Genomic DNA, 11,145 nt, shown 5'->3' on the forward strand with positions numbered 1-11,145 from the left:
ACAAACAAGTCTTAATTTGTGTTTTTAATCTCTTTTTAGTATCCATGCCATTGGAGATGTTGTAGCCGGACCCATGTTGGCCCATAAAGCCGAGGATGAGGGTATTATTTGTGTCGAGGGAATGGCAGGAGGAGCCGTCCATATCGACTACAACTGTGTGCCCTCTGTTATATACACACACCCTGAGCTCGCCTGGGTCGGCAAGACCGAGGAACAACTCAAAGAGGATGTGAGTAAACTAATTGTTATTTTAGCACACCTCTCCGTCTTAGATTGTATGTCACAACAAACAAATACATCACAAATTGTTTTATTTTCTAGGGTGTGCCATATAAAGTGGGCAAATTCCCGTTCGCGGCAAACAGCAGAGCCAAGACCAATAATGATACAGACGGACTGGTAAAGATCCTCAGCCACAAGGACACAGACAGGATGCTGGGAGCACACATTCTGGGAACGGTAATGATATATCTGCTTTTGCATTTTCTGTGTAGAATGTTTAATGATATGATAATTTATATATTGAATTTTCATTTTACAGGGGGCAGGAGAGATGATCAACGAGGCTGCATTAGCTATGGAATATGGAGCGTCATGTGAGGATATTGCGAGAGTGTGTCACGCCCACCCTGTAAGTGTCTCTGAATATGGTTTACTGGTTTTTGATTTTCTCTATTGTTAACTTTCAGTTATTAAAGTGTCTGCGTACAGTGTGCGAGGGAAAAAAAACTTGACAAAAAGTGTACTTTGAGCTTAGTAGACATAGACAATCTGAGGAGTGAGCACTGTAATCGTAGGCTTTTTGAAATGATTAATACATTTAATTGTAAAGTAATGAATTAAACGGATATTAAAGTAAAATATTACTATTAATAATAGTAAATAGGGATGCACGATATATCGGCCACCATATCGGTATCGACCGATTTTCGTTAATTTTTTATGTTATCGTTATGGGCCCAATAAAAAAAATGTGGCCGATATATTAAAGCCGATAAATATATAAAGAAATAAAGCCGAGTATTTCCTTCAGCTGAGACCCTTCACTTTTGAATGGCTTGAAATATGATTGGAATCCCTTAAAAAAAAGGAAAACACAGTTAAAGGTAGGGTAGGTCAGAATTGTCTAAAAAAAACTTTTATTCAAATTTGTTTAAACTGTCTTTATATACCAATGCATAATTAAAATGTAAGTACTCTGATAAAAAGAGTATAAAAATCGAGTGACTCTAGACCGTTTAATCTTCATTAAACACAGCTCATTAATTCCATTCACTCCCACCTAAAAACGGGTGCGCGACTGCGCGCACGTGGGCAGAGCCAGTAATAACGGCGGTAGTCATGGCGACGTCGAGTGACAGTCGCGCAAGCCAATCCTGTGATTCGTCCCGAATGGAAATAATGAGCTGTGTTTAATGAAGATTAAACGGTCTAGAGTCACTCGATTTTTATACTCTTTTTATCAGAGTACTTACATTTTAATTATGCATTGATATATATAGAAAGTTTAATCAAATTTGGTAAAAAGTTTTTATATAAATCCTACCTACCCTACCTTTAAGTGCAACATGTGTCTGTCATATCGGACATAATGTCACACGACATTATAATTGTGTGCTTGGGAGATGGCTTTTAATGGTGAGGCTTTTTTTTGTAATCAGGCTCTAAAAAATTATGTAAACTTTTTTTATCGTATCGGACACTTCTTTATTTTCTCTATTAAGTTAATATTATGAATTTATTATAATTTAGTTGTAAAATAATATTAGAATTACTTTTAAAAATGTTTTATTATTATTATTATTACTAGTAATAATAATAATATTTTGTTTTATAATTTTAACATTTTGTTTTTTTAAACGTGTTAACCAATCTCTTCCTCTTTTTCCAGACTGTTTCAGAGGCCTTTAGAGAAGCCAACCTTGCTGCTTCGTTTGGAAAAGCTATCAACTTCTAGATTTTCTTCTCATACACTTGTATATAAATACACTTATCTGCTGCATTTGTTTTTTTCCACAAAAAAAAATCACACAATTTGTAGTTCTTCAATCTCTGGGCCTTCAGATGTACCCTTCATGCAAACATCCAGAATAATCCTGTAAAACATATAGTCTGTTATTTAAATGTCCTAATAAAGGAGTTTGGAACTTCGCCTGACCGAGAAAAATATTGTTTGGATTTTATAAATCAGTGTTGTTTAAATTTCATGCCGGTGGTCCTAAATAGTATCCTGAACACCAAATCAATGGAAATATTAACTTCGACTGTATTGATACACATGGGAGATGAATAAAAAGAAACATCATTATGCATTCATTAAAGGAGACGTGCTGTGAATTGCAGTTTAGGAGTTATGAGGTTTTGAAAAGATTATTTAATGCAGTTTGTGGGGAGTAGTTTAAGGTTACATGAATCAGAAGATTCACAGAAAATGAATCATCCATCAATTTTAATGTGCGAAGAACTGAAGATCATTAACTGCAGCGCGGAAGTCACTTCTATTTTAATAGGGAAGTAAACATCCATGAATTGATTTTATTCTTAGGGTTTACTGTAAGCCTGCATTTATTTTTATTTTGCAGTGTTCCCATCAAAATGTAAAATATTTGCCTTCCCTTGTTTGCATTGGGATAAGACATAATTTGAAAGAACAATATGCTAAAATATGAACAATATGCTCGTATAGTGATGCATGAATTTGAGTTTACCTGCAGTTCCTCATCAGACCATCAGAGGTCATTATTGTCCGTCACATAACACAATAACCAAAGTTGGTTTATCACGTTCCTCTCAGAAAGAGCCCAGATAGATTCTGCTTTTGTCTTAATTTAAACAGTTAATTCCTGCAATCCTAAACCTCACTTCTGTTTCTGAGATGTTTTGCTTAAATTGTGCAATGCAATAATTCCTAAAAAATAAAATGCTCATTGGTTTGAAATTTCGCCTATTTAATGCAAATTTAAATGTTTTCAAATACATTCTGGGGCTTATGTGCATTAGTCTACTACAGATACCTCATAATAAATTGATGAAGAAAGGCCCTAAAAAGTGATCACTATTGGCTTCCTGAAAGCATGCCAGCTGAGACCTTCATGTCTCGCACAGCGGGAGCTGCTATGCCCAAAAGCAGGAAGGATGGGAGGCTTTCGGATGTAGCTTTACTGTACCTGAAGACAGTCTCTTCCTTTGTGGTCTAAAAAAAATAACAGAATGTGGTAGAACTGCAGTTATGCTTAATATTAGGAATAAAAAATAACTGTGAAAGTCACCATGAAATCACGACAATATGAGATTTCAATATGAGTGTTCGGTGACGTGAGTGACTGCTAGATTCAAACTGTGCTCTGTGCGATGAGCCAGAGACGGATGAGCTCAGCGGCGCTGTCATAGGCCTATATCACATCATGCAGTGTTTTCAACCAGAGAATATCATAGGTTTGGGCGGGTGGATTATTTATTTTGGATTCTGGTGACTCAAAGTGCACCAGATTAATGAATTTATCTTTAAAATGAACATAATTTTCTTACGGGTGGGCATGCCCCCGGACCCCCCTAGAGGTGCCGAGGTCCACCCACAAAAAAAACTGTGGAAAACACAGTATATGAAAAATACAAGTTAAATTTTTAATAAAATACATCATCAGAATTTTAACCCAACTCCGCTGAGTTTTGAACCAGGAAAAAAAACCTGCTGTAGCTATTTGGATCGATTCCAACGGCCAGGACGACAGTACAAGGAACGCCGTCATTTGATTGGCTGAAAAAATAAGGGGGTGGTGTGGGGGTGGGATGTCCCCACCAAAGCTGAGACCAAACCTACGCCCTTGCCACATAATGTTTATTTTAGGTTTCAGACATCTAAATACACATAAGCCCTAGTAAAACAATACATTTGAATAGTTCATAGTTTGAATACGAATAGTTATCGTCAAAACCACATCAGCCGCGACGTGAATTTGCGACGTTCAGAGCTTCAACATTCCAAAACTTTCGCGTCGACAGCTGAGAAAACATGGATACTTCTTCATCATTATCCAGTGAAGAGCTCTTTTTTTTGGGTGCACCCAATCTTAAAGGAACACTCCACCGTTTTCTGAAATAGGGCTTATTCACCGTCTTTCCTACATTTAGATAGCACAAATGCATTTTTGTCTCAGTGCATGCATTGTTTTAGTTTGGCAGGGTCGCCGCTAGCTTAGCTTAGCATAATGAATGGAAACCTTTGTTGCCAGCTAGCATGTCCTGAGTAAACACCTAATTTCTTCTTGTGGCCTGCGTATTCACAACGAGTACAAATAGCGATGCAGATTAAGACTAGGCGATTTCCTAGGCAGATATTGACTTGGGACTATATTAGGGTGAAGCACAGGTGAAGCACTGCTTGGGCGCAGAGATATCACGCAGCACCTGAAATCCGTCAACATACCGGCGTGACCTGCACCGAGTATCTTCGCTTTTTGATCTGACATTTCCAAAGCACGCAGTTCCTCTTCTGAAAACTCTGGTTCATAGAGGTATGGTTCTGGATCTTGACTGTCTGAGAAGTCACCCTCTTCGTCTCTCACAAAATCAGCCATGTTCATCGCCATTCACTATGTCTACTGTAGGAAAAATATCCAGCTACTATTCACGCCGGTATGTTGTTGATGAAGTTGTGCGATTTCAGGTGCTGCGTGATATTTCTGCGCCCAAGCAGCAGTGCTTCGCCTGTGCTTCACCCTAATATAGTCCCAAGTCAATATTTGCCTAGAAAATGTTTCTATTTTAGGTGTTTTTTGTTTTGTTTTTTGGATCACTTTTACTCAGGACATGCTAGCTGGCAACAAAGGATTCCATTCATTATGCTAATCTAAGCTAGCGGTGACCCTGCCAATCTAAAACAATGCATGCACTGAGACAAAGATGCATTTGCCCACCTATCTAAATGTAGGAAAGACGGTGAATAAGCCCTATTTTAAAAAAAAAACGGTGGAGTGTTCCTTCAAAGAACAGAGAGTCTGAAGGGGAGTAGCTATGCTAATCTTGTACAGGAGCTAAAACTTTATCATGGCCGGTTCCGCACTTACTTTCATATGTCTGAGACTGTGGGACAATTTGAGGATTTCCTTCAGACAGTGGCACTGCATCTGACAAGACAAACCACAAACTTCAGGGAACCAATCGGTCCGGAGCAGCGTCTGTCCAAATGCAGTTTAGGTAGATTGGATTTGACAAATTGACCTTAGGAGTGTGAGTGTGTCCCAGCACTCTTAAGCCCTATTCGGACGGGATTAACTTTACAAGGGTAGATGGGGTAATGTCATTTTACCACAGGACGTGAATATTAATGGCCAATTTGCACGGGATAAGATATCTTAGTTTATCTCAGTAAAACTAGCAGAAGTGGGAGGAGTAACTCGATTTACACACCGCCGTCACCCTCCTGTCGTCGTGTGTATTATGTTGCTTCGGACGTGCACAAACACATATTTATAAAACAGTTATGTCCGGTTGAACGATGTTGGTAATAGGCACTTACCTAACGATAAAAGATGTTTCGTGCTTCTTTCTGATCTGAATGAAACCTGCGGAAAACTACTTTTAAACAGGAAATGACGAAATATTTACGTACATATTTACAGCGGGTCTATTCGCACAGGATTAGTATTAGCCTACCTGAGGTAATTTTTCCGGACCATTTTACTGAAGGTAAAAGTCGCCATAATCTGACATTGTCCGTATAATGATTACTGAGATGGAACATTCAGACTGGACTAAAATCACAGAGAAGCTGGTAATTATTAGGCTACTTTACCCCACCTCTCCATGTTGAACTAGACCCGTCCGAATAGGGCTTTAGTATGATTGGATTGTGTAAGGATTGGAAGGGGAAGGGCATCCGTCTTAAAACCTGTGCCAAATCCAGTGTGTGTGTGTGTGCGGATAATTCTGATAAAGAGCACACTGCAAATGAGTGGGATATATATATATATATATAGGCCACCTATATAATATAACTGCCACCTTCAAGAGCAAATACTATGCCTCAGATATTGAAATGCACAGAAACCCATGATAATGCATTTATATCAATTTCCGTTCCACTAATGCAACATAATATTCCTTTCAAGCTTCCTGGAATGAATCTAAATATAAAAAGCTTTCAGGAACTGATACTCCTATTGATGGTCTATTATATGCTTCTCTGTGATTTGATTTCTTAGATGGCAAACCACCAATGTAAAGTCTAGTTCACATCTCTAAAGGATGGCATGTATGATCAGATCAGAGTGTTATAAAGGTCACACACTGCGCTTACAGTTGAGGGAAATGTTTCAACACTGCTCTAAATAAAAACTTGAGCCAATTAGCTAATTGCAAGGTGGATTGATGGTATGTCAGAGAAATGTCACCTCCGGTTTAAGGATAAAGTTAGAGTTATATTTAATTCCGCTCGTTTTAGCTGCTCTATTTTGCTTTCTGGTTCATTCTGAACAAGTTTCAGTGCCTTACATTACATTAGACTGCATGGTTCAGATGTGAAGCATGAACAATGATTTTCCAGTCACACAAAACGGGTTAATCTTTGAGGGACATAATGGTTTTACACTAACAAATGTATCATAATAACTTTTGTATTTCGCCTCATTGATCTCAGGATCATTAACTATTAGCGCTTTTGAAGTAAGAGATCGAATATTCAGCAACCCTTTATCATTTGCTCATCCTCTGTGAAAAAGAAAACCTGTAATACTCAAAATAGCTTTGCGAGTGTGTGTGTGTGTGTGTGTGGTAGCGCGATTGTGAATGTATCCACGCATGCACACGTCCTTTGTCTTTACATGCACATATGAACTAGCCTGGCTCCGCCCTCCTATGTACTTCCGTACATAGTAAATGAAAATGTACTCAATTTTCATTTTCCTTCAGAACAATGTCTGGGATTGTGGTGTATTCTTGGGTTTTCTCCCAAGGGGGTAATCCATCCGCCGGAAACTGAAGCCTCCGCGGGAGCCGCCATTGTAGCAGAACTTCACCTGCTGTTAGCATTCCATTGACTCCCATTCATTTTTGCGTCACTTTGACAGCAAATAACTTTACATCTGAGGCGTCCAAAGACTCCATTTGTCCATTATTTATTTCTAATGAAACTCGACAATGTATAAAAGGCTCCATTACTTTGTATTTTACGTTATGACTTCGTAGAAGCCGTTTTTGTAAAAAATAGGCTAACGATTGCGTCATACCCACGCGACTCTCTGTCGCACTGTAGAGAAATTACCGTATAGACCGGCGGAGAAGCTCGCAAGCAATCGGGGGGACGTGGAGGCATAAAGTCAAGGGAGAAGCCCATAGAGAGTGATAAAGTTGCTCATGCTGCTAGCTCATGGACAGCTAATGCTCACGGTCTCGGTCTCTGCGAGATTCGGAAGGGAATGATTCAGATTTCCCTCGGCACAGCTACTAGAAGACCCACATCACATCTACGTCGTCAAGCTCAGTTTGAGTCTGCGCAGTTCGCCTGGCGATCAGGAAGTGAGTGCTTCAAATGGGCTTCACTTTTCTCCGTTGAAATCTATGGGGTCGCTGTGTCCATCTTATATACTGTCTATGGTTTTCTCCAGTCAATTTTATACCGGTCCAATCAGCGAACAGAGGGAGTGACTGAGAACGATGACGTTGAGGTTGTGCGCTAGTTTGAGTCGTCATACGTCATGACCAAACGTTAGCGATTACCTAATTGCAAACGTTACCTAATTGTTTTGAGCGATTCAAACAAATGGGGTGAGTTGTGGGCGGTGCTACTTATATTTGTCAAATTCTTGCTGTACGTTGGCACTAGTGCCGCAAAAATGACATAGCCTACATCAAGATATTCAGGGGCGGATCTAGGGGGTGGCCAGGGGTGGCCGTGGCCACCCTTTGCCTAAGCTTGGCCACCCCTTTGGCCACCCCTCTCACAACTGCTGTGTCTGTCTCTTTTTTTATTGTCAAGAATTACGTTTTTTAAACGCAGAACCGTCTCTTTAAGACCACAAAAAAAAAAAAAAAAAAACGTGAGACGCGCACTCCAACTTCACCTCAGCGTCAGCGCAAGTCAAGCGAGTGCGGAAATGTGCAGGTGCCGAACGAGCTTCAGCAGAACAGTGATATACGCATAGTAAATATATAGTCAATGTTTCTCAACTGGTGGGTTGCAAGACCGTAAATAACAAGCGTAAATCTTTGTTTTTCTGATGCCACTTTTATTTTAAAAGATGTGTGTGAAAGCTAGTGACACTTCTGTCAGATGCTGAGAAAAGCGGCGCGCGTTGTCCTACATCAGTTGGCTATCTTCGGTAAGATGAGATGTTGTCAGGCCAAATGTCAGTAAAACTATCTTTCCTGTCCTGTCAGCCGTTATACTGTGCTCGCAGTGCGCAAAAGCGGCGTGTTTTGAAGTCAATTGACTCGTGAAATAATAAAAAAGGCGATTAAAATAATCTGCTATATGTGAGATCACAATATAAGGCACAAACTGATGTCATTTTTAAATGTAGCCTTCAAATAAATGTGAGCACTGTGCATTTGTACTAGCTGGCGTTAATTTGTAAAGAGGACAAAAATGGATAATTTCTAAATCCATAAAATAATTTTTTTTTACATTCTGGCATTTATGTGCTGTTGACTTCCGCCTTGTTCACATTCTTGCACATGGGGATTCAAAAGAGACATTTTCCTTTTTAATTTAGGTTGCCTATGATAGAACTGTTGCAATTATTTATTTTGACAACTAATATAGAAAAGTTAAACATGCATTGTTAACTTTTTCAGTTGCAACTTTTTTTTGACAAACTCAGAATTGGTTGAGGAGTTCAACGATTATAAAAAATTAACTGAAGGTTGATTAATCTTTGAGCTACAGTAGTTATCTGCATGTCTCATTCATGAAGGTGCAACAATGTAGAACAAGCTATTGGGGGTTTTGAGAACCAGAAGCAAGCTAACTGAGCAAGTTGAACTTTAGGTATAGTGTGTGCCCCTTTATTAATATGCCTGGAGGTGGTGAATAATAATAATAAAAAAGATAAGAATTCACTCAGTATTATGATTCCTAATTCACTACTATCTCAATTACAATTAAGTATAAATTAACTGTATTCAGTTGTGTAGGCACTAAAACAGTCAAATACTTATAGTCAAACTCATTTTTAAATTAAAATAATAAAAATGTTGGTTGCCACCCCAGACTGGTTGCTGGCCCTTGCCTGGCCACCCCCATGAAAAAATTCTGGCTCCGCCACTGAAGATATTACATCAAGATATTAGGCTACTTAATATTTATCCTACTGCCAGTATATATTATTCCTTGGTGATAATTATAATTTATTTATCTTTGTATTGAAACTGTGCCTTGCATAGGCTATATGATGCCGTTCCCTTAGAAAACAAAATTCCACGAAATACTCCTGAGGTTATTTTAAACCACAGAAAACTAATAATTTAATGTCACATGTAGTGACATGAAGGGTGTGTTTTTTCCAAACAAATATAAACACTGGATTTGTGGCCGTGATTCATTTTATGTGACTGGAAAATGACAAAGGGGGTCATGTGACTTTTTTTATTAGTAGCCTAGGCTATGTCTAGACAGTGGTTTCACTATATAGTTTTTGGGGGCCGTCTCTATTGTGTAAGCCTATAATAGCAAGGTGTTTATAATTACTGTTTTATTTATTGCCACAGTGTTTTGGTATTACATCCTACTTTAGGATTTCATATCTACATATTTAGCAGTTATATTCAAAACCTGAACACTTTAGATATTTATAGAGAGGCAGTTATAAATGGCCATGAGGAAAACATTAAAATCTTAAGTGTATGCCCGAAATCACATGACTTGCTTAGAGGTCACATAATTTCCTTGGAGAGGAAACTAAATCCAAGAACAATGTAAGAATCAGTCATAAACTTTTCTCTCTTTTCCTCATATTTATTTGACGTATCTAATAGCTTAAAACATAAAATGCATAATATTGTAACATAACACCACCCTGTTGTGTCTATTTATACTGGACATGAAAATGTTTTTATTTTTTAAATAGATTTTATAGTGTCTATTAAAATTCTTCCAAATGTTAATTGTAACAATGATCACAAGGCAGGCAGGTAGGCAGCGGCATACGCAGTATGTGGCCGGAGGATTTTTCCATGAGGCGCTGAAACCCAAACGGAAAAGTAACAAATGCGTGTAATCCGAACGGCATTGTGAAAGCTGATTTTTCTTTGGACAAAGGTGATAAGGTGATCTGCCAATACCCTTTTGTCAAATCCAGTGTCGAATAAAAGCAAGCTGAACCTAAGCGATCAAGCAGCTCGCCGACTCGAGGCACTGGATAAGCATCGAATTTCGATACAGCGTTCACCTTTCTGTAATCGACACAGAAATGGACTGAGCCGGCCATTTTGGGAACCAAAACTATCGGGCTCGCACAATCACTGTACAATTGCTCTATTACGCCCAACCCCAGCATGGCCTTTAATTCTTCCTGTATCACTTTTTTCTTGTGTTCAGGTAAGCGATAGGGTCGGCTGCATGCCACCTCCCCTGGGACCATTTCGATATGGTGTTGTACGAGGTTCGTGCGACCAGGCAGGGGCGAGGACACATCTACAAAGTCTGTCTGCAATTTTGTTGCATCGTCGAGCTGTGCTAGCATGAGGTGATCTCCCCCCGGGACCAGAGCAAGCGGATTGACTGGAATAGTCAGACAGACTTCTGATCCGAGAACATCCTCTCCCAAACCCACAGATGCTAGCTCAACCAAAGTCCCCTCATTCCAGCGTTTTAGCAGGTGGAGGTGATAAATCTGACATGCCCCGTCCCTGTCACTTAGAAAAGTAAGGATATGAAGAATGGCTGATCAGGTTGAAGCAACTGACAGGAAGTGACCCGGGTCCTCGAATCTCCAACAGACCGCCCCAGGCCTTCCCACCGCCCCCGGCGACAGAAAGCTGGCCAAGAGACTGACGGACAGAGGGGAGAGGTGAAAAAGATGCAGCGGCTCCAGCGCTCTCCGACAGGGGCACGTTGCTTCACGACCTGGAAATAGGGACAGGATGAGAGAAAGAAGAAAAAGTGGGAGAAGAGCTGGAGAGAGAAACATTAGGGAGGGGCTCACCTAC

General features: G+C 39.6%; 1 protein-coding gene across 1 annotated transcript in view; it reads left to right on the plus strand.

Moving 5' to 3' along the window:
- Window positions 1-2,938, plus strand: part of dld (deltaD) — an 18,789-nt gene extending 15,851 nt beyond the window's left edge. Inside the window, exons 12-15 of the mRNA XM_079604084.1 lie at window positions 40-229; window positions 322-459; window positions 542-631; window positions 1,892-2,938. Of these exons, the coding sequence (XP_079460210.1) occupies window positions 40-229; window positions 322-459; window positions 542-631; window positions 1,892-1,957 (484 nt within the window). The 3' untranslated portion in view covers window positions 1,958-2,938. The remainder of the gene's footprint in view (window positions 1-39; window positions 230-321; window positions 460-541; window positions 632-1,891) is intronic.
- The last annotated feature ends 8,207 nt before the right edge of the window (window positions 2,939-11,145 follow it).

Source organism: Phoxinus phoxinus (assembly GCF_949152265.1).
Source record: "Phoxinus phoxinus genome assembly, chromosome: 25".
Classification (NCBI taxonomy): domain Eukaryota; kingdom Metazoa; phylum Chordata; class Actinopteri; order Cypriniformes; family Leuciscidae; genus Phoxinus; species Phoxinus phoxinus.